Genomic DNA, 23,716 nt, shown 5'->3' with positions numbered 1-23,716 from the left:
TACTGTGAATAAACAGGAGTACAAGCTCTGCAGATTATGGGGACTGCAAAAATACACACTGCTTCACATGAGGGACCCTGGTTGAATTATGAGCATTACTGTGCACCATTCACTGAATGCGCCTTATAGCGTATCTGAGAGTCTGGGCCGGTGAGCTCATATGATGCCGAAGACTGTCATTTAATTTTCAATGAATGTATTTTAAATTAAAATTTATATCAGAGCTACTGAAGAAAAGTTAATTCTAAAGGTTAGACCATTAAAAGAAATTGTCAATCACACTGTACTTTCGAACTTTTCACTAATATTAGAAAAATGTTCATGTGTAGAAAGGCCATAAATCTCATTTATAAACCGTACCAGAAAAATAGACCTGTAATGAACACTTATTAAATTGCGTACTCTAATGTCCTGTATCTCAATCTGGACCAAGCAGGAAATCAGTTATAATTGGTTGGTTATGTCAGATTTCTTGAAATTATGACATTGTCTGTAAGATTCTACAGTTAATTTATCTTAAAATGTTTTTACCAGCCTATGACTACCATAACCGTATTATAACCCAGGAATTCTTTTGATCTCGAGTAAGGTTACTGTCAGTGCTTGTTTTCTTTCTTGGCGTTATAGAATAGAGATTGCAAAGAACTTTGCAAATCAATTGCATTGGATTACTTGCCGACTATGACGACGACAGGTATGGAACATTTTCGTACTTGGATGACTTATACACAGCATAGATACTTTCTCATGCGTCTCAGGTTAAAGACTCTACATTTCTTTGTTGCTTTCCCTCAAGCCGGCTTTTTTACTAATAAACTCCCGCCATGTACTTGCGACTCCTGTTTGGTTCAGACCAATATGCTTTTTCGTACATGTTATGATTTGTTTCGAAAATATTTTGATACCCATTTTGAGATCGGTTAATCTAAGATAGTGGAGACTGGCCACACTTTAGCTCCAATGTTTAGCTTGTATCTGTGTTTGCGTGGCAGTGGCCAAATAACCAGCATTCTATCAAGTGTAGAAGTCTTCTGCTGTTGTGATAAAATGTTTTAGACCATACATTTTGTTAATTCTTTATGGGCCCTGTATAATGTACTGGATTGACTTTTGTAAATTGTTGATGTTTTTATGCATCCAGTGGCGGCTCCTCCATAGAGGCGTCGCCCCACAGCTTTCTCGCACTGCGACAAGTAGATACATAAAATGGTAAAACTACCATTTTAGGTTTCTGCTTCTCACACTGCGAGAAAGCAGAAGTGCCTGGTTGTGGGTGGGCGAGTGGGTGGTCCTTCTCGAGGGCAGGGGGGAGTGGCTTGCCCACTGTTGTGGGCCCAGACTGCTTTGGTCAGCCTGCGGCCGACCAAAGCAGTCATGCGCGTTTGTGCACTCCCATTAGGTGCCCAGCTGAGGCACTGTGCGCCTGCACCGCACCAATCACAAGGCTGCCATTGCAGCATTGTGACTGGCGGAGGGGAGGGAGGCTGCCTGTGTGTGCTTTTCCTGAGGAGAGCCAAGAGCAGCAGGAAAATGCGACACTGTAGGACCCTCCAGGAGCTGAGGCGGCACGGTGAGTTTTATTTTATCTTAATTACTGTCCTGCTTCCACACACCCATACCCGTCCGTCTTGCTGGCCATGACTGTGTCCCATGTAGGTACATGGTATGATTTGGAGTTTATAAATTGTCCCCGCCAAAGCTCTCTGTAGGGTCGCTGGGTTGTATGACCTTCCATCCTAACCACGCTGGGTGTGATAATAAGTTAGGGGTTGCCTCTGCGTTGTGATTCACAGCCCATCTGATGCCTGGCCTAGACTGCCCTTCTATTTCCCCGGGGGGCTGGTGCATTTGGGGTGGTTTTTAAGACAAGGGCCCTCTGTCTGTTCGTAACTCTGTCACCTTCTCCAGCTTTCCCAGTAAATACAGCAGCACGGGAGGTGGGTTCAGGTGAGAGACAGAAGAGGGATGAGAGAGCAAAGAGGAAGGGGGCAGGGCTGCTTTCAACATATTTGCAGGGCTGCTGTTGCTTCCCTGCCCGGCCCGTTTAAGGAGGTGAAGCTGCAGTTCATGCGTGAGATCTGCCGCAAAATGACCAGAGAGCATCAAGTCATTATTTCTGTCCAATTGCTTTATGGATTTGCCTGCGCACATTGCATCCACTTTGGTCCCTGTAGGCACCGGTAGGAAGCCTATGCAAGCTTCCTATCCACAAAGCAGCTCAGAGAGTCTGTTACGTAGATTTGGAACAGTTACTGTTGCTTGTAAATACATCTTAGAGCCTTTTCATGCCTACTGCTGCCAGGTGCATTGTGCTAGCACAGGATGAGAGAAGCCACTGCCACCAACCCCGCATTCTTGTCTGGCTCACCTCATTTATTGTGTTGTTTTTGGCCTGAAAACAAGAAACATACCTTGGTTTCATGGGGTCACGCAGAGCAATCCATGTGTTAGCTCATGCTTTCTTTAGTTTATTCACATAGAGGTATATTACTAAAACTAACAGAATACATGTTATGGACCTCGGAAGGATGAAATCAAAATTACAGGATGCAAACTTTGGCCAAATGCAAGCTGGGCCACCTAACGAGTTCACTACGTTAACCGTGTAACCTTTACGGATTTGTAATGTAAAGTAATCTGTGGTCATGCATTACCCAGTAGGAAATCATCTGGCAGCTATAGAGCAGGTTTTAAAGTGCTTTCTTCTTTTGATATTTGAAGCATGTACTGGGGAAAATACCAGCTTTCAGAGATTTTTCTAATGTTTCTACCGGTCCAGACTTCCAAGGGGGTCATCATCAGTGCGGGCTCCTGAAATGACTGAAGCCTTGTTGTTCCTCTCCTGGGCCTCCTCCCCTCCCCTCCTCTCCCCCCCACACACTGCAGGACTCTGCTTGAAAGTGTGGGTGCAGGGAGCATTTAGTTCTGCTGCAGCCTGGGGTCTGTGTGTGTATAGGGTGGATGGTGATGGCGAATGTTGTGACTGTGTGCGATTGCAGAGAGTGTTGCGTGCGTTTATGAGTGAAGGGTGAGCAGTGCGCAGGGTGAGTTATGATAGCCCACTGGGTGAGTAGTAATATTGTATGAGTGAATGGTGTGCTTATGTGAGCACAGAGTGAGTTGTGTGACTGTGTGAATGCACTGGATAAATGGTATGTCCTTGTGAGTGCAGGATGAGCAGGATTCTTATGTGAGTGTAGGATGAGCGAAGCAGTGTGCGCCTGTGATTGAAGGTGAGTGAAGCAATGTGTCTGCGTGAAAGCAGGGTGAGTGATGTGTCTGCATGAGTTAGGTTTTGCGAGTCTATTTGTAACTTTTTTTTCAACCACCCCCAGTGTTTGATTGAAGGTCGCATGCACTTTATACTCAACTCAAACCTTTCTGCCTCACCACTTTTAAAAAGCACCAGCCACCACTGTATTTTCTGGTTATATTTTGACTAAATAAAGAACAATTGATTGAACACTGTCCTAGCAAGACACTCTCTGACCTAGGCCAGACTACTCCACGACCAAATAAAGAGGAAGCCAATGTTCACTTCATTCATCTCATGTCCTACACACCGTTGCCTCCATTGTGTAACATAATTTTCACATTCCAAGCAGACTACAAAAAAAGAACGAAGTTTATTCGAAAACTGAATATCTGTATCTTACTATGGATGCATAAAAGTATTACAAGAAACAATAATAATAAAAAAATAAAATGTGTTTAAAAAAGAGTTGTAGAAAGGAATAGATGATTGCCTTCTACTCAAAAACCAACTTACTCCCCTGACCTAGAACGGTTATCACAGGCTCTTGAATATTTCGGCCCTGCTGCCTTTGCTTCCTTCAATCAACTCTGGATATAGTTAGCATGAGTACCACGTTGGACACGCCTGTTTTGAATAAAACATCACTAGTACAGGTAGTACATAGGCCTCTCTTACCATTTTTAGACGCTTAATTTCATGCTCCATTTCCACTTCCCTCGTTTTTGCGTTGAACTCACTGATACTGGAAGAAGAGGAGTTCCTCCCCTTCCCTGGTCGCTCACAGTCTAATTTATACAACTGCAAATGCTCCAACTCCTTCCTCAAGTCTTCAATGAGCTATAGAGAAAAAGAGAGACCATGTTATGCCAATGGTGCTTCCATCTGCCAGTATAATATGATCACTGTTACAAAAATGGCATACAGATATCATCGGCCAAGACCTGTTCAAATTGTAGACTGGAAATTCATATTTAATTAACGAAGTTATTTGACTACAGGATGAACAACAGAATCTACTTTTTTTGAATGCAACATTCTTAGAATATCAAGCCATGAAAGCAGTTACTTTACTTTTGAGAATCATATAATTTACACACATACACAGTACTGATTTGGGAGTAAAATATTGTTGATCTTATGACTACTACTTTCGTTCAGAGTACGTATGGTTGCCATCATCAGGGACAAACAGTAACACAAGAAACCAGAAAGCCACTGGTGGGAATCCATTGTGAATTGTTATTCTGATAAATTGTTGAGTTATGATAGTGTATGCTCATATTTGATAAAAACACAGAAATGCACTATCATTACTGATGACCATTAGAGCGGGATGGTGCCAACACCTAATTACTGAAAATCTCAAGTCATTTAAGCACTCATATGCGATCTGAAAGAGCAAGACAGCTTCCCCGCTCAACAGAAAAGATTTGCGAGGCAGCTAGGAAGCAGAACTCCAGTTACCCGCAGAAGATCACAGGCTACTACTAACTGTTAGATATTAACTGAACCCCATTTTCATTGCTTTTTTCCTGAGCTGTAGAATATTAGGGAGAAACCATATAGTATGATTTTCCTATGATTTTAAGAAGTAAGAATTCACAATTGAAGGATAAAAGGGAGAAATACGTTGCATGTTTGATGAATCAGCCTGCTCTAGTTAAGATTAGAATCTCAAATCATTTACTGAAAGAAATATTAGTGCATTAAGAAGCAATCTAAAAAGTTGGAACAAAGTTATTGGGGAATCACAGGTGCCAGAGTTTAGGGCAGGGGCGGTGCGTCCATTAGGACGCTTGGGCGTTGCGCCACTGAGCGTTGCTGTCTCTCTCTCCCTCTCTCTCTCTCTCTTGACTCTCTCACTCACACAATGCAATTTGCATTGTGTGAGTGAGAGAGTCAACAATCTATCTATCCCAGGCCGTCGGAGCCGGAGGAAGTTGACTCAGAAGGGGGCGGGGCAGCACTACAGAAGTTCAGCTGCAAGTGTCTGATTGACATCCACCACATAACATGCATCACAGGTGGTCGGCGGAGCGCACACCAAGAGTGCGCATGCTCTGTTTAGGGCTTAAAAAATGTGCAACAAGCCCGAACATTCGCACTAGGCGCTACTCATTAGAAGAGCGAGGGTTGTTCCGTGCTGCTCTTCTAATGAGCAGTCTAGTGCGCATGTTCGGGCTGGTCGCAAAAAATGTTAAGCCCTAAACAGAACATGCGCACTACTGCTCAAGCCAATCCTGGCGCTGCTGCTGGAGCATTGTCTAGATTGGCTGAGTGAGACACAGGCGGTACTTGCCAAGGCGCCAACACGGGAGTCAGACCCCGGCCCAGGAGGACTCGCAGAGGCGGCGCGGACCCGGTAAGTTTAGTTTGCTTAATAATGCTGCTTTATTTTAATCCTCCCATCCCTCCCCCCCCCGAGTATTGGAGCGCAAGCCACGACTGACGTTGAACAGTATAGGCTCAAAAATATAAAGGGCTCCTGCGTGTCATAAATAGTAACCTCTCTAATGCTAGGATCCTGTCACTTTAATGGTGGCAACCCTTGCTGTGTAGTATCTTTTTACAGGACTCGTGCTGTTTCGGTTGTGGCTTCTTGCAGCACCATTAAATGAATGCCGCAGTTTACGAGGCTACCACAAACGTATTCCGTGCTGCTAGTGCGTGTTTTGGTGAAGACCCTAAAATGTGGAAGGCTCTTGAAGTCGGATGGGCTGGGGAGGCTAACATTTAGAGAAGGGTCTTTGAAGGGCGGGCCAATAAAGGAGCAGCCAGTGCGCGCTGAAAGGCACAGAGGACCCTAGCGGGCTCACACTTTAGTGCTCTCTTTCAAGCGGCAAGAGAGACGGCAGAATGAATAGGCAGACAGCGGCAAGCGAGACGGCAGAATGAAGAGGCAGTGCTTAATTAAACATTTTAATTGCTAAGAGCCCAAACTGGCTGGGATGGTTTAATTAACAATCTGTGCAGCCGTAGGCGCTTTAAGTCAAGTGAGAAGAGTTCTCGTTTCACAGAAGCGTCGTTAATACATCAGTGAATGTCTCCATAAAGCGCTGTATCACATGCAGTCCCAGGAGCTGAACGCTTTAAACGTGTTTGGGCTTAAGATAAATGTGCCTATCCTTGCCTTTATGTATTGTCTTCCCTGTAGCCTCATGGTTTAGTGGCAGGCTTCTGTGCACTGTTACATAACTCCTGGGAGGGTCCTGCTGCTGGGTGAGTGGTCTGTGAGGAGTGGAAAGTAAGAACTCTTTCGATTTGCAGGGGAGCATTTTCAAACTTCTGTTTTCAGCTGTGCCGGTCCCTGTTTTTTATGCTGTTCCATGCATTGTCTCTGCTGTTTCCTAGTAAGTGAGGACTCTATGTGCGTTGCTCACGTGCAGACATATTATGGATTTCATGCCATTTATTACACAAATATTGCTTCTTTATTCCGTCCCGTACACACAGCCTGCAGGTGTTATAAATATACACTTGAATCCGCTCGATTCTCTGGAGACTTTGCAGCGCAGCTTGCTGAATATACACTCACAATAAAGTTAAAAAGCGCTGTGCACTTGTTGATAACATGGTACACATTTGACACATACTGAATAGAAAGTGAGGTGAGATGAAGACCCTTCTATGTTTTTGCATCCCTCCAGTTAGAATGTACATATGGCTCCATGTCACGTTTTCGAATCTTCTGCTGTCCTTTAATCCGTAATTCATTTAATCGGGTGTTAGGTTTGACTCCATTAAGCCAATAGCACTATCTTCTCCTTTCCAGAATGCAACTATTTCTTAAATTAAATCCCAGGACTGGAAACTGGGAGTCCCGTTGACAGCGATTCATCTGGTCACCCTTACAGGAGAGAGATGGAAGGGGGGTACTGAGGGCAGACAGCCCTGTGCACAGGAGGGATGGAAGAGGGGTACTGAGGGCAGCGAGCAATGTGCACGGGAGAGATGGAAGAGGGGTACTGAGGGCAGCGAGCAATGTGCACAGGAGGGATGGAAGAGGGGTACTGAGGGCAGAGAGCCCTGTGCACAGGAGAGATGGAAGAGGGGTACTGAGGGAAGAAAGCCCTGTGCACAGGAGGGATGGAAGATGGGTACTGAGGGCAGAAAGCCCTGTGCATGGGAGAGATGGAAGAGGGGTACTGAAGGCAGAGAGCCCTGTGCACATGAGATGGAAGAGGGGTACTGATGGCAGATGATCAGAGTGGTGTTCTTATCCTTACATCAGTCGCTGTGCTTAAGCAGGATCTCTCTCACTTAATTTATTTATGTATTTAATTGAATTGTTGTGCGCTGACTTTTGGCTGGTGGCCACTTTGTAATGCTGTTTTGGATATTGAGTCTAGGTGTATTTCATGTGTAACCAAAACCCCTACATACGCACAGGATGAGCAAAATTTGATAGGCTCAGGTCACTTGTTCTTTACTCAGTTCACAGAGCTTCACTTTAACATTTTTCAGGGACTTTTTCCTTGCATGGGATGGGAAGCATCCTGTGAGTTTTGTAGAGGGCTAGAAAAGCCTCCTTTAAGAGGTAGGTTTTCATTTTTTCCTTTGGCACTGCCAGGTGGGAAGGATCCTGAGTTTTGGGTAGAAAGCCTTACAGGGCTGTTCTTCACACCTTCTGGTTTGCTTGAAAATGCACCATTTGCCCACTCTTTTTTCAAAATTTTCTCGGGGGGGAGAATCCTCCCGAACTCCCTGTAGGTGATTCAGGCTCGCTTGCCGCGCTCGCTCGCCGCAGTGAAGTACGACAATTGTTTTACGCCTCACCACTTTCAAATGTCATCAGCCGCCACTGGTTTAGGGACCTCTATTCTAGGTACTTCTTCAATAACACTCCTTTGGTATGCAGTGTATTATTGTAACCTTAACCAATTAACTAGAGAAGGATATGACCTAGAATAGATTAGTCCAAGGGTAGGGATCAGAACAAATGGACGGAGCTGCACCTTTCCCAGGTTGATCTCTCACACTGGAATGGTGACTAAGCACTATGCAAAGAACCCCAGCCTTGGAACTTCCAAGTGCAAAGTGTAGGCATGTTGAAAATGTTGAGAAGTAAAAAGATATGTTCTAAGTGGGCAGTGAAATTCCAAAGTATAGTGCACCTTTTTTGCCCACTTGATTTAAGGATGGATTGTGATTTGTAAGTCGACCATCAGTGTGATATTTACTTTAGTCATTGGCAATATATATTATTTTAATATTATACAGGATTTACACTGTCAAGTTTTAATCAGATTTTGAAATTCCAAGAACTTGTTTAATATCAGTAGGAAGACATGCAATGAAACATCCCTCATAAGTTCTCACCTCATGAGTCGCATCCCTCTCTTTTTGGAAATGTAGCCGGTTCTGCCTCAATTTGTCCATCATCTTTTTGTACAAATCCATCTCATCCTTTAGCCGTAAGTTAGTATCTTCAAGTTTATCTGACATTCTTTGTCGCTCCTAATACAAGAGGGAACATGAAAATGATCAGCATAGTCACAAAGAGAAGTTGCCATGATTATAGTACTGTTTTTTGGGCCACTTTTATTTGTCTTTATCATCTGTTTTCTTCTCAAGTTTGCTGCTTAGTTGTGCCCAACAAGACCGACAGCTTCCTTTTGCTGTTCTCCCTGTTACAATGCAATTTGATATTTGACTGGGCAAAGCCAGCAATAATGCTAGAGACCACTTTTTATGGTGGCATTCTGTTGTTTATTTTTATTACTCATCATGACAACCGCCCCCCTGTTGTACTTCCTTTGACCAACATGACAGTGTCAGCCCGTCATAGGGCGTCCGCCACTTTTTATACTACAGCAAAAAAGCAAAGAGAACGCATGACATAGGTTCACAACAGTGACATGAAACCAGTAATTATATTCCAAAAGTGCAGCATAGCTCTACACACTAACTCTCCAATGGTGCTGGAACTAGGGAGAGCAAGAGGTTCTGCAGCACCACCAATCTGACAGCAGATTCAGTTGATATTGATGGTTTGCATTTTAAAATCATCATTACAACAGCTCTACGACGATAACAGTTACAGCGCCACTGGATTTAGCTGCTAGGAGTAGACCTCCACAGACAGGCTTTTGATTGGATCCCAAGGGCTCGCCTCATTGTTTATGTCCCGTGATTAGGTGGATAACAAGTGGAGAGCCTGTGACGGATATACTTTTCACCTGCCTTTGCTACAGCACTCCATGAACCATTTTATGTGCAAAGGCTTGTGCATGAATGAAGACTTATGCGAGATGAGGAGCCAGTGAGGAACTGGTGTGAAATATTTTCAAAATAGAAGACAGGTCTTCACATTCTAACAAGTAATTAGTACCAGATCGGTATTTTCACACTTTTTACCAAATCCTAGATAAGCTGTATTTTTTCTGGTCATGTACTAGACAGAGAGTAGTGACACATTGCAAAAAAAATACAGACTGTTATATTTAATTTGTGATACTAAACAACTGTGTAGCATACTGGAGATTGTGACCACACCGTGTACTCAGAAGTGCAAGATTCTCTATGCCTATGTCCCGCTTTCTGTTAAAAGGCACGTTAAAAGGGTACTTTCTTGGCAAGTCCTGCCCAGGGAAGGACTGGGAACTCAAAGCAGCCTAGACAATTTTGTCTGACCAGGTGGGCGAGGGTGGGCTGTGCAAGTGTGAAGCAATTCTGCTTTTGTTACTGGGGGTCGATAATGTATTACTGCTGCGAAAGCAGCCCCTAGTAACAAAACCGGCCCCCACCAAGGCAAAACTAGCCCCCACCCTTGCAGCCTACTGGGAAAATGCCCAATGCCTGCGATGGCCAGTCCAGCCCTGGTCCTGCCCCTAAAAATATTTATTGCTGCCACAGAGTATAAATGTGTATTTGTGTCATGCTCTCTCTAAAGTATTGAAATAGACCATGAAACTTTCTATTATCACTGACTGCAAGGGCATTTTAGTAAACTGGAATCTGACTGTTGTCCAGAAGCCCTTAAGCTGGCAGTGCGATAATGTTTTTAAGCAAGTATTGTATTGTAAAACAACCTGCACCTTGAACAACGATTGACTATCAACCGGATGCTATTGTGTTATAAAAATGTTTGGAAGGTGATCTGTGGGGTTATAAGAAACATAGTGGTGATGTAAAAATGTTTTTGAAGGAAAAGGGAGCCCCACGTTTTACTTGCAACGTTTTAGAGCTATACAGCAAATGTGCGCCTTACCTCGTCCAGCTTCTCAGATTGTGTCTTCAGCCTGGCTACAGTAGTCAGCAGTTCACTGTTCTCTTCCTCCAGTTGCTGGACTCTGTGGATGGATTTCATAATCATTTAATTTAAAGCCTTGCTCAGAGTATAGTTGTTTATCATTCCGGAATAAATTAATAAACGAGAGTAAAAGGATGAAAATGTTCAGACCTCTGCCAGCTCAATTGACAAGGTAAAGCAATCAAACACACATCCAGATGTGTTTTATGCTCGGAAGAGGTACAAAAGGTTTGTGGTAAGAACAGAAATCAAAATTTCCCCCTTCATTTGTCCCAAAGGTGGATGCCAGTTTAATTTATTACGCCTGTGTACCGTACAGCGAGATCCGATAGCTGGATTGTCAAAAGCGGTAAAGCACACTCGTCAACTTTGCAACGCCTCTTTTAAGTACTCCATTCGGGGCGCTCATTTACATGCAACAAAATAGCCACACACCCTGTTCCTATGACCACCCACCCTTCAAAATATAAGGGGATAACACCCTGGAAGTGTGTTTTTGCATTTTCACAGAGGATCAACCACTGAACTTATTCAGCCTCCTCTTTGGTAGTGCCACTTTTTTCTAAGCCCAGTACATTGCCTCAACATTGATGCTTGAAACCTCTGTGGACTCATTTTCAATCCCTGTGATGTTTCATATTTGATACTGAAGTACTGGTAAGAACTGGTTGAGCTTTTACTAGTTTTTAGTAGGTGCGTGTTTGCACCCGTTATAAATGGTAGTTTATGAACATGATACATCCTGGAGTGATCAGTACAGATAGTTATAGAGGCAGCCACTGTCTTTCTAAAATGTACACTGTTTGAATTGCTTCCTTTTAAAGTGTAATTTCCTATTTAGGACTTACTTATTATTTTACACATCCACTAAAGATTGAATTTCTAAACCTGTGCATTACAGAGGGAAATGCTAAAATAGAGGTCAAAATATTCACACAAGTACTTTTGCTTCCACTAATAGTACACTGCATGACCACAGCTCCCACCAAACCAAACTACTGCATAGACTACTATATGCTTAATTGATCTGATCAGGGCTTGAGGTGATTCCTCTACCCAAATAATTTTGAAAAAGATGGAAATTGATGAGTACATGACTCAAGACTAGAGGTATTCTCAATGGCTTATGTCTCAAGAATCAAACAGCTACAACCCAAAAATACACTGTCCCACAGACAACCAATAAAACTGACCTTATAATTTAAACTTCTGATTCAATAAAGAAACCACAATGTAAGTAAAAATCTTCTATACCAGGATGAGGAGCTTAAGAATGGTTACTGATATGCCTTCAGTTATAATTAAGAAGCTTCTACCTTTGTCTGAATAAGTTATCAGCAGCTTTTTAAAACATCTGCAGCAACAGAAGCAGTGATTTTTTCTGTGGCAACCTTCTATATGTGGTCTTGTTGTCTACAGTGTAATTTAGACAATAATATGTATTAGTGATTCGGGACAGGGTCAGATTTGGACCAAATATAGGCCTGAGTGACAAAAAACGTGGCCTTCATTCACAGATTTCAACCTTTTGCGAAACACTGCTTGGTTAAAATCTAAATTTTAGAGAACGTTATGGTAAATTAAGTGTTTTAACGCCTTTTAGTAGTGCCCAGCATTGCTAAGTAATGTTCTCCTGGACAAAAACAGAAGCAAGCAGAGAGGACTCCATGTGTGCACACACAGAGAAAGGACCTTGGGCACCATTGAACTAGATTTAATTCAGGATAAAGAACCGGGGATATAACTCAGATAGAATCCTAATGCCTCAATTTCTCCCTTGCACTGGATTGGTCTTGAATAGGCCTGGTAGAAGTTTAAGTTACGTAGGCATAATCTGTGTTTCTTTGGGAGTTTCACATTACACTTGTTACACAAAATTACACTATTATGCGTAATTACATGCCATTCGCAGTCACCAAACAAGTATATGCATAGAAGAAGGATAAGAGGAACCAGATGGGTGAAGAGAATTATGGAGAAATTGATCACATTTCACCCACTGAATAGAGAAAACCTCAGAGTAGTGCATGAACTTTCAGTGTTGTAGCAAGAATGGCAGTTGTAAAGGGGAATGTATTTCTGACTGCAAATGCCTGCGTTTCCTCCAATCCTAATTTGTTGGTCATACACCTGAAAGTGTCTACCTATGAAGCACTGGTACTTCAATCATGGGGAGGACAACTCCATCGAGAAAGCTTCTTCCCAATTGCCTCTGTCGTGTCTCTACCTTTTGTGTACCGGTCTCTCTTTCTTATTACTTTCAGCTGCTTTCAAGTGCTTACAGGAGACAGTGCAGTTGCTTAAAGAGCTATAAAAATAAGCAAAATAACATAGCTTCAAACAGGCACAAGCAACAACCAAAGTCCCTTTGCACTGAAATTCTAAGATATTTGCATTACCCTAAAGATATGCTAGTTTTCTCTTACTCATTTTCTCTCTCGGCCTTACACTTTTGTCTGATAAAATCTCTCTGGAGCTTTCTCTTTCTGTATTACTTTCCGTCTTTCTCTCCATGGACATCCCTCTCTCTACACCTCTCTCTTGGCCCCAGGGTGGCAATGCAACAATGGGTTCATTCACTGAAAAAACTGAAAAGGAACATGTACTACCCACACAGTCCTTTGTTCTCCTTACTCTCTTGTCACAGATTCCTGGTTCACTCCATCGTTCTTCATCAGGTGCAAGACATGCAGTGTATCCTACCCTTGTGCTACACCACTCAGTCGCGCCTCCTCTGCCTGTTATCGGTCTCTTAGTCCCTCTTCTGTCCTTCATCCTACAACTATATAGATATTCCTCACCCTCATCTATCTCCCTTGGCAATTCTCCTCAATGTTCTTCTCCCTTCACTCCTTTCTCTCATAATCTACCACCACACAAGCCTTTTTCCTCACCCTATTTTAGCCCTCACCCACGTCTGCCCTTCTGCTCCGTTGTTCCCTCATCATTCTTCTGTAAGCACTTCCTCTCTTCATCTCAATTCTTATTCCATTCAGTCTTTCTTCCATCTTCTACAACACTGCCTAGCCATCTAATTTTACTCTCATGCTACCCTACACTCCTTATTCACAAAGTGGCACTTTGCATTTGACATGTAAAGTTTGTCTGCCACTTTGTTTCCTTGTGTTGACATAGATCTGACAGGCATATTCTTGGAACTATTTATAATCAAAGGATGTTAATTGTCACCCCACTCAATGATTCTTTTGTTATCAGCTTCTGAAGGATGAGTGTGCATGCCAGGATTTCAACTTGTCACCATCAACCACAGATTTCTGAAGTGGACACATTAGCCTGCTGCACCAGAACTGACTGTTTTGGTAACTCTTGTAATTTTTAGTTTTGTTGTTTTTTACTATATAATAAATATATAATGACGTGTTATGTGCCGCACTTACTTGCAGCACTGTAAATGGCAATTATTCGGTAGGGAACTTAATTATATCCATTTTATCAATAAGAGAGGGAGGAAAGGATAAAAAATGCCCATACTGGGTTACAGACCCATGTCCCGCATGTTATACATAGATCATTGCTGTAAGTACAGTACTGGTACATATATCCAAAATAGACACACACATATCAAATGCATTAATCAGAGTGATAGAAATTGATGCCAGAATGTAACATTTCGTGCTTTGTGTTATAAATAACCTGAGCAGTAAGAATGCAAAACAAACCACTATTAATATGTTTGCTCTAATTTCATAGATTTTCCTTTCTTTTGAGATGCAAAATCGCTCTCAGGTTGCATCTGCCTTCTTGCTCTCTTAAGTACATTCAAATGAGAGCTGGTATCTCTTGTTCTAGCTACAGTATCCAGGGACCCCCTGCGGTGTGTAGGTCTGTCATCCTTGAAATAAGTCCCTTGTGTGAGGTTACTTTCTATGGGGACTGATTTGGAGGTGAGAGTGGCCATCAGAGGAACAGAAAGCAATGACAAAATAAACCGAGCCGCCTCAAGAAGTAAATGGCCTTTGTAGGGACAAGGAAATAATTCAGATGAGGCTAAACTCCAAAATGGCATCACCAGCCCATGGATCCTGACTTGGGGAGGAGAAAGGACATTAAAGCCTTCGTACCCCAATGGTTGTTTTGTCCGGCACAGGACGCACTCCACATGTGCTTGCCTAGGCCGACCTATTGTCACTCTGGGCACGACAAAGGTCCACAAGGGCTATCGAACACACACACATATTTCTAAGGCTGGAGTAGCCTTAGAAATGTTTTTCAATGTGAGTATCTGGCTGAAAAAGCAGGGTAGGAAAGCTATGTGAACTACTGTGAACTTCTGTCCGTAAAAGCACCGACTATGCAAGGGGAATGATTCAGAAGGGGGCATACGATCGAAAAGGCCAGCGGGTGCTGCGAGACCATAGCAACCTTTCAGGATGAGTGCCAGCCTAAGTCAGCGGCAATGTACTGCAAGGGACTAGTATTTGTGTGCTCCTTATGACCCTCCAACAAGGAGGACATATCACTCGTCACCACAGAGGGCACAACACCTCTTATGACAGAAAGCATATACAGCCTCATGCATCAAGCCAAAATCCAGTCGGTAAAATACCGAATCGCAAAAATCACCCGTTACCGATTAAAAAATACCCACTTCAAATGCATGAACCCAAAACGTGAGCAAATAACGAATCGCAAAAAATAAATCCGCCAAAATACCGAATCGCTAATAACCAAAATGTAAAATTACCGAATCGCTAAATACCGAATTAGCAGTTACCGAAATCACTATTAGCTCCCGGAAAGTGCCAATAGCAAATAACGAATCGCACCCCAATGCAACAACAGTCGCTAATAACGAAAATCCCAAAAATCGCTATTTTGCAAGAGCTAAATAAGGGGAATCAAAACCTGGAGGTAAAGTTAAAAAAAAAAAAACGCAAATGCTAAAAAAAAAAATTCAACATGTGCAAATGATTGAGGCAATCACAAAACCCTTAAATGTGGCCCAGGAGACCCTGTTGGCTCCCACAAAATGGCTGCTCTCTACGTGCTTGCAAGGAGGATGCGTATCAATGCAGAAGGACAGCGCAGGAGAAGGGTCCAGGAGCGAGTTTTCAGACTGCGCATAACCTTGCTCGGGCAGAATGAGGACGAGGTGTACGAGAAGTATCGCCTCAATCGTGCAATGATCATGCGCCTGATTGCAGACCTGGAACCATTACTGCAGCACCAGACACACCGGACCAATGCAATCCCTGCGCACGTTCAGGTCCTATGCAGCCTGCACCTACTGGCCTCAGGGAGTTTCCAGGGGGTAATTGCGGTGGCCGGAGGCGTATCGCAAAGCGCACTGTCACGCTTCTTCAAGAAATTCCTAGATGCCATGCTGACAATGCTACACACCCACATCAGCTTCCCCACAACCCCACAGCAGTTGGACCGCACCAAACAGGCATTCTACCAGGTGGCACAATTCCCACATGTGATTGGATGCATCGACTGCACGCATATCCCCATATGTCCACCCGCAGCAAATGAGTACATATTCCGGAACCGCAAGTCATACCACTCAATCAACGTGCAGGTTGTGTGCGATGCCAATAACATCATAATGGACCTAGTGGCACAATTCCCAGGGAGCACACACGACTCCTACATCTTCCGCCACAGTGGAATGCACAGGCGACTCATCAACGGAGAATTTGGAGAGGGACTCCTGCTAGGTACGTAAAAATACGCTTCCCCACACCAACACCACACATATATGTACATCACCAATGCTAAGTCTATGCTTCTATCTTCTAGGTGACAGTGCTTACGCCCTGCGTGAATACATACTCACCCCATACATCAATCCAGCAACCCCGCAGGAACATCGCTACAACGCTGCACACATCAGCACCAGGAATGTCATAGAGAGGACATTTGGGATTCTGAAGAGTCGCTTCAGAATCCTACACAAGACTGGCGGCGCCTTGCTATACAAACCTGAAACATGCTGCCGGATAATTGCTGTATGTGCAATGCTGCACAACATTGCGACCAGAAGGGGGATACCCATAGAGGTGGACAGGGATGACGACCACCGGGATGACCAACCACCCGCCCAACAACGACAGGCACACGTCCCTAACACAGCAGAGGGCCATAGGAGGCGGACATACATCATGCAAAATCATTTTTGAAACATGTGAGAATGAAACATTACAAGTTAGTTTGGGGTGCAACTGTTTAATGCACAGTAGCACTGAGGTTTGTGCAACAAAACTAGCTATGTAAATCATGCTCCAATTGCATAAAGTAAAATAAAAGGTGCCTTAAAGTCACGCCTGTGCATACTCAGTAAGTGGATGTCCATGGTTGCCCCACCATGGTCCTGTATGCATGTCCAACTGTCTAGTGGCGCTTCCCACGTACCCCAAGCCTTTGCTCAGGTGTCTCCAAAGCCTCACCACGGCCTGTCCCCGTGGATGCCCGCGAACTGCGGCGCCTGGTGCTGCCCTCTGCCACAGACACACTGCTCACACTCGAGGCAGCCTCACTAGCGTCATCCCCCCCAAAGCTGCAGCACTCCATGTGCTGCTCTGGAAGTGTTCCACAGCAGTGGTCAACTGCCCCAGTGCCTTTGCCACATCCCCGCAGAAGTGCCCAAGGTCGACCTGCAAGGACACAGTGCGGCGTGCCAACACTGCGGTACTGTTGCTGTGGCGCGTGATAGCCTTAGTAGCGGCAGCGGAACGCAACAATTGCTGTCGGTGCCTCCTCTTCTGGCACTCATGGCCCTCCCTCATGGCACTGGTGAGCTCTTGTACATCTTCCCTGAGGTGAGCATTGCCCTCTGCCACCACAGTGCTCATGTCCCTGACCGCCGTGCCCATGGCCGTTACTGCGGCAGTCATGGCTCGCATTTCACGAACAAGGTGCACGATGTTGGTGCTGATGGTTGCCATGTGGCGGCTCTGCACGCGCTGGACAGACAGCATCCTCTCCTCAATGCCAAGAGTGTGTTGGAGATCAAGGTTGCCTGAGGAGACCGAACGTTGGCGAGACCTGCGCCGCTGTGTTAGCCTGGCGCGGACAGGTGGTGCATCAGGTGGTATGATGGCGCGCTGACCGTGTCCCGTTTGTATGGTGGGTGTTTCCATCACCGCCAAGGGCGCAACCTGGGACCTGCGCCGCGGCGCTTTGGTGGCTGTCGTGGCAGCAGCTGGTGTGGCTGGTGCTGGTGCTGGTGGTGCTGGTGTTGCTGGTGCTGTTGTTGCTGGTGCTGTTGTTGCTGGTGCTGGTGGGGTGGCAGGTGTAGGTGTAGGTGATGTGAGGGCATCCTGCGCTGTCTCAAGGTCTGATTCAACCGGTGTTTCGGAGATTATCAGCCGGCCGCTGTCATCTGAATCCCCAGGTGATGCATCTGTGTGTGAAACAGTGCATGGTTAGTGGGATAGTTAGACCTACGTAGTGTTGCACACATACATGTCCCTCTGTGATCCACTAAACATACTGTCTATACCCAGCTTCTACTGATCTGGTGAATGGTTATTGCATTTACCCCTGTACATGCACACTTGCCTGAGTAGACTACAACTCCCATGATGCACTAGTGTTAGGAGTAAAGCTGTGTGTTGCAAAGCTGCATGCACACTCAGATCCTGCTGGGGGCCTGGAATGGGATTTACGCTATGCTGGGTATGGCAACACGCATGCATCTTACCTTGGGCACTTGTGGCTGCGCCGGACGTGTCCATCTGGGTCACTCCCACGACGGCTTCCCGCTCAATTGTACCTTCCACCAGCTCCTCCAGGGCAGTGTTAGCCTGGACCGTGGAAGGGCCGCCTCCCGTTCTGCTAGCGTCCCGGAGCCTCTCTGCTATCCTCTCCTTCGCGCGCTTCCTTTTTTTTAGGTCGTCGATGCTGCGGGGCGTCACACCAACTGCATTCACCCTCTCGCGGATGCGCAGCCATATGCGGCGCTTCTCCGCCTCAGGCACCTTGAGGGACAGCTTGCCGAAGAGGCGATCGTGCTTGCTCGAGACTCCCTCAATTAGGTGCTCCAGCTCCCTGTCGGAGAACTTGCGCTTGCGCGCAGCCTCAGCGCTGGATGGGGCTTCCTTCTCCATGGATGGTGTTTTTTGGCAGATGGAACAGTCTGTGTGGCTTCAGTCTGCACAGGCAGTCTGCAGTCAGTGCTCCTGTTTGCTCCTCTGTCGATGCAATGAGGGTGGGCTGCTGTATTTCCTGGTTGGTGATGTCATCTGCACGTTCCCGGTGTGACGCGGTCATTTGCGATTTCGCTAATACCGAATTCGCTATTTGCTAATTCGGAATTACCGAACTCGCTAATAGCTATTTGGAGTTTGCATGCCCCGCTATTGTATAATCGGTAAAATTAGCGATTTTTAAGGAATCGCTAATAATTACCGAATCTGTTGATGCATACCCAAAAGCGATTTCTTAATAACGATTCCTTATTTCTCGCTATTAAGGAATCGCTTTTGGTTTGCTTGATGCATGTGCACCATAGTTATATATGATGTTGCATTTCATTGTATGGAATATAGTACTCTCTTTAAAGTACAAGTCAGGTTGTTAATGATTACATAACATTAGAGACTGGATCTGTGGGGGTGGAGTGTTGATGCACAGATAATTCTGCCTGCAGCAGATCCACATTAACCAAGTTTCACTACCCACACAATGTGGCAACCAGCAATTTTTAAACTATAACAATATGCATACAACAATGAATGCTGCAGAGCAACATTCTCACTGTTGATTTTTCATTATACCCCAACATATCTGCATTGGCCATTTTTTATATGATAATCCAAACCTATTTAATTGGGATCACCTTCTGGGCCGGGAGTTACATATAAATATAGCAACTGATTGTACCTAGACATGTCTTGATCACATGCCTCTGATACATGGCTTAAGGTCTGACACAAAACAAAATTAAATGGACACAAAAGGCAAAACGGGTTAGGGATTCTTTGCTGGCTTCAATCATCATGCCCACGTATTTCACTTTTTGGTGACTTACATTTTAAGCATTTTTGCAAATACCAAGGGCGTAGCTTCGGTGGGGGCTGTTTAGGTTGTTACACACCCCCTAAAAATGTTTTCTGTAGTAAATAATTGGGTATAGGTGCTTTCACTAGGGTATGTTGAGGTATCTGTTGGATTTCACCCTGGATTTTTACGTGCACACACACACACACATCTCTCTCTTGTGTCTGCCTTAAAACTTGGTTAGTTTGAAAAACATTTTTTAAGTACCCCTAACAACCTGCTCCCCTCTCTCTTTCCACTGCCTCTTAAGCCCCCTCATGTCCTGCTTCTCATAATGTATTTTAACAAGATATTCCAGGGTGATTGTTGGGAAATCTGAACCTTACACCCCCCAGTCTTACTGACCAAGCTAGACCCTCAGCAACTACTCCAAGAAAGACCCATTAGTCTACGTTCTAAGTACAACAATCATATTACAGGAGGCCAGGCAAGATGCAGATATAATACTCTTTTTGAAACCAAGCACCTTATTTTCCATATATGCAAATGCAATGAAGTTGTTCTGGTCTTCTTTTCTTGGGCTGAAAAAGGGCTTAGCATCAAACCAAGGGCCTGATTTACATCTCGGCAAAGGGATTACTCCATCACAACGATGACGGATATCCCGTCCGCCGAAATATAAATACCATTCTATCCTATGGGATTTATATTTTGGAGAACGGGATATCCGTCATCATTGTGACGGAGTAACCCATTTGCCAAGATCTAAATCAGGCCCCAAGTGTTTCTCAATCAAAGAGGTGTGGATCAAGACAGAGAAACATATAACAAGCATAACTTCTTATTTACAGGGTTTATTTGTTGTCCAACTGAGTTGTAATCAGTTTATCAGACTTCAGAAGGATAAATAGCTAAGCGAGTCCTGCCAGGATTCAGACCTGTGTGCTGTAGGTTATACGAAAGTCAGCAACAGGAATTTGACTCACTGAGTCATCCTACAGTTCACGGTGCTATTGCACACTTTTGCATACTATTTCATAAAGTATAAAATGTACACTGAGAGGACCATATGCTCTTTGCCAAACTTCTAGGCGACTATCCCATGGATTGCCATACAGCAGTTGAAAATAAATTCCACATCACCTGGTGTTTAGCAGTTCGATCTCTGTGCCCTTTTCTTTCTCAAGTTTGCTGTATGCTTCTCTGTGTCGCTTGAGCTCCTCTTCCACGGCTTGCTCTGCTCTAGTCTCTTGGTCTTTCAGTAGTTCTTCGAGTTCATGAACTCTAAGGAAGTGATGTCATAAAGAGGCAATAAGATACATTTTCATTATGTAGCAGTGGAAAAGGTTTTAGAAACTCCAAATCTTATGAAGTGGATAGATAGAATTCTGTTAAAATGAAAGATGAATACACACAATGAATGCTACTGGATACCAAGTACACAAAAATAAATCTTTTTCCAAAATAAGCACAACCAGAAAAAACATTTTATGAGAGTTGCAGGTTGATACCTGTGTAGCTCAGAAGTGCATTTAGTAAGCTTATCTCCTGAGAAACCTTTTATGACTGCGCAGGCTATACAAATGATCAAACTGATTTACTTACATATTTCCCTGAACCTTTTACAATGATATGTCATGGTATGACAACGTAGGACTTAATTTGACTTTTGTCCACGGAACGGGGAGGGAGAAGGGAATGTTTCTTGGTGATGTATGCTGAGATGTTAATATCTTTTTTCACATATGTCAATGCACGATCAGGCGTACTTTGTGATTTTTTACACTAATCTCAATGAAAAGATTTATAAAATCATTGCATGCAGGAAGGAAGAAGTGTGACAGGCACTGACAGAGTACACTCTGTCTTTCAGGTCCAGTCCCAGGGTAAAGCACAATGAGGCAACAGCCGAAAGCGCCACAAGACTATGGGTGAAGGCGAGGTATGGGAGTGTTAGATCACCTGCCTCTGCCTACCTGAGCAAGCAAAATGTGACTTCACCCAAGAAGAAAAAAATCATCAACTCACCCTGCTCTGTTTGCAGACTTTGCTATCTTATAAGAGGTGCTTGCAATTCAATAGGAGTAAAGGGTTCAATCAGTGCTTTGAGAGAGCCACAGCTACTTAGAGCTGAGCTCTGGCCAATCGAATAACAGGCACTGAACCTGGGCCGCTGGGGCCCTCTTTTTCTGTCCATCACAACTGAAGAAATCCCAAACATATTTAGTAAAGTCACCTTCACTACATCTATTGGTTGGTGGGTGCTGCCCACGCAAGTGTATTGCCCACCATGTTGAGACTCCACTCCACTCAATATTTTTTACAGCACTCACTTCCTAAATTGAGCCTGTGTATAAGCACTTCCATTGTTGGCAGATAAAAGAATTTAGGCAGATGAAGACTGTCAACCTTTTTAAGTGAGTCCTGTGACAGTAGGTGTTTGCTGGACAGTATCCATGGAGGGTATTCACGTTTATCATTGGTAGGCCAGGACTTAACATTTCACTCCAAGTGAATAACCACCTTATCTTCTTCATACACTTCACACTCTTAAGGGTAGTGAGCTGTGATTGCTAATGCACGGTCTACTTTTAATTTACCTTATTTATTTATTTTTTATTGTTTTATATAGCACAAACTTGACCCCGCTTCACATTAAAACTGTATATACTTAGTTTCAATTGTATATTTCGCACAAAAGCATTTACCAATTCAGACACCGTACCAGAAGTAACTTCCTTCAGCAACAAAGACTCATGCACATTCACAGAATGTAAGTTTAGCGGATCCTATATTGCATGTTAGTTCGTTGATATCATGGAATTTAAACCCCTAAAAATATCAGGTGAGATGGGGCCTTGGTAAGAGATGTTTGCGCGTGGATGAAGCAGGAGATTATAGGTGAGGCTGCGAGATTGAAAGGAAAAGGTTACGGGAGGAATTTACTCATCAGAAATATCTTGGTTTCTTTCTCGAATTGTGCTTGGAGGTAGGGAGTTCCAGATTCTCTGTGCCACTCCAGAGAATGCTCTGTCATATGCTTTTTTCTTCTGGAACATTGGTGGCTTCAGTAGTAGATCTTTGGCGCTCCTGGAAGCTCTGATTCCCCCAGAAATCCCCAGTTTCTGAGCTAGATACCTTGGTGTATTGCGGTGTAACGCTTTGTGTGTGATACATGCTATTTTCAGTTGAATTCTGGCTTCGTATGGTAGCCAGTACAGGGCCTTCAGGTGAGGAGAGATGTGGTTGAATTATTTTGACCCTGTTATAAGCCTTGTTGCTGTGTTGAGGCAGGCTTTTAGAGAAGCCGTTGAAATCTTGGGAAGGCCTGAAAGTGTAGTGCATCCGTATTCAATCCTCGAGATTACTAATGTCTGGACTGCCATTTCAAGGTCTGCTGTGTCCATGAATGGTCTCAATTTCCTGATGTAATTCAAGTAAAAACGTGCATTCTTAGCTAACGAGTTGATGTGGGCTTGCATGTTCAGGCTCCGATCAATACTAATTCCTAGTGATTTAGTTGAGTCAACCATGTTCAGGGGGCAGTTAAGTGCGTAGACAGAGCTGGTCCATTCTTTTACAACAGTCAGATTTTTTGTGGGGGATATAAGGAGGAATTCTTGTTTAGTTTGAGCTGATTTCTGGTTTATCAAATGTTTTATTGCTAAAGGTCCAGGACAGTGCTATCCTGCTGATTCTAGTTATTCTTGGTCCATTAAGACTTTATTTATGAATATGTAATTGAAAGGATCCTATTTCACGTGTGTTAGTCACATCCATTAGTATACTGACCTCCCTTCCTAAATAGAGCTCTTAGTTACACTTCCTAGATGAAACCCATTTTACAGCACCACGCTCGCACGCTTTTTAATTCTAGATGGCAAGTGACGATGCCAGAATGTTGGAGCCATTGAAGTTGGGAGATATACACATAGTGGGAGGCGGTGAAAACATCTTACAAGTTGTCAGATAGGGAAGTCCTGTTCAAGAGTAGGATGAATGAACTGGTTGCTTCCTTATGAGCTATGAAATTAATCAGGATGCCACTAACATTTAGCCCCTTTTAAAGAAGATTGAGGAGTGGACTGTCTGCCCAGTGGCATAATGCAAAATGGTGGGGCCCTCCTGCAGAACGTGAAGAAGGCCTCTCTGGTCTGGAGCCAAGTGTGAACCCCTTGGAGAATGCTGCAGTTGCCTGTGTTTTACACCCCTGTGTTCCGGGTAGCCCTGGAGCTTTTGCAACT

The 23,716-nt window shown here is 44.1% G+C and overlaps 1 protein-coding gene across 1 annotated transcript in view; it reads right to left on the bottom strand.

The window, feature by feature from the left end:
• The window catches only part of RAB11FIP4 (RAB11 family interacting protein 4), a 1,159,525-nt gene that overhangs the window by 11,191 nt on the left and 1,124,618 nt on the right, over positions 1-23,716 (bottom strand). Inside the window, exons 10-13 of the mRNA XM_085617187.1 lie at positions 20,616-20,756; positions 10,467-10,548; positions 8,576-8,713; positions 3,932-4,093 (exon numbers count right to left, since the gene is read on the bottom strand). Of these exons, the coding sequence (XP_085473313.1) occupies positions 3,932-4,093; positions 8,576-8,713; positions 10,467-10,548; positions 20,616-20,756 (523 nt within the window). The remainder of the gene's footprint in view (positions 1-3,931; positions 4,094-8,575; positions 8,714-10,466; positions 10,549-20,615; positions 20,757-23,716) is intronic.

Source organism: Triturus cristatus, chromosome 7, assembly GCF_964204655.1.
Source record: "Triturus cristatus chromosome 7, aTriCri1.1, whole genome shotgun sequence".
Lineage (NCBI taxonomy): Eukaryota > Metazoa > Chordata > Amphibia > Caudata > Salamandridae > Triturus > Triturus cristatus.
Note: the sequence above shows the minus strand (reverse complement) of the source record. Positions and strands in the feature narration are given on the sequence as shown.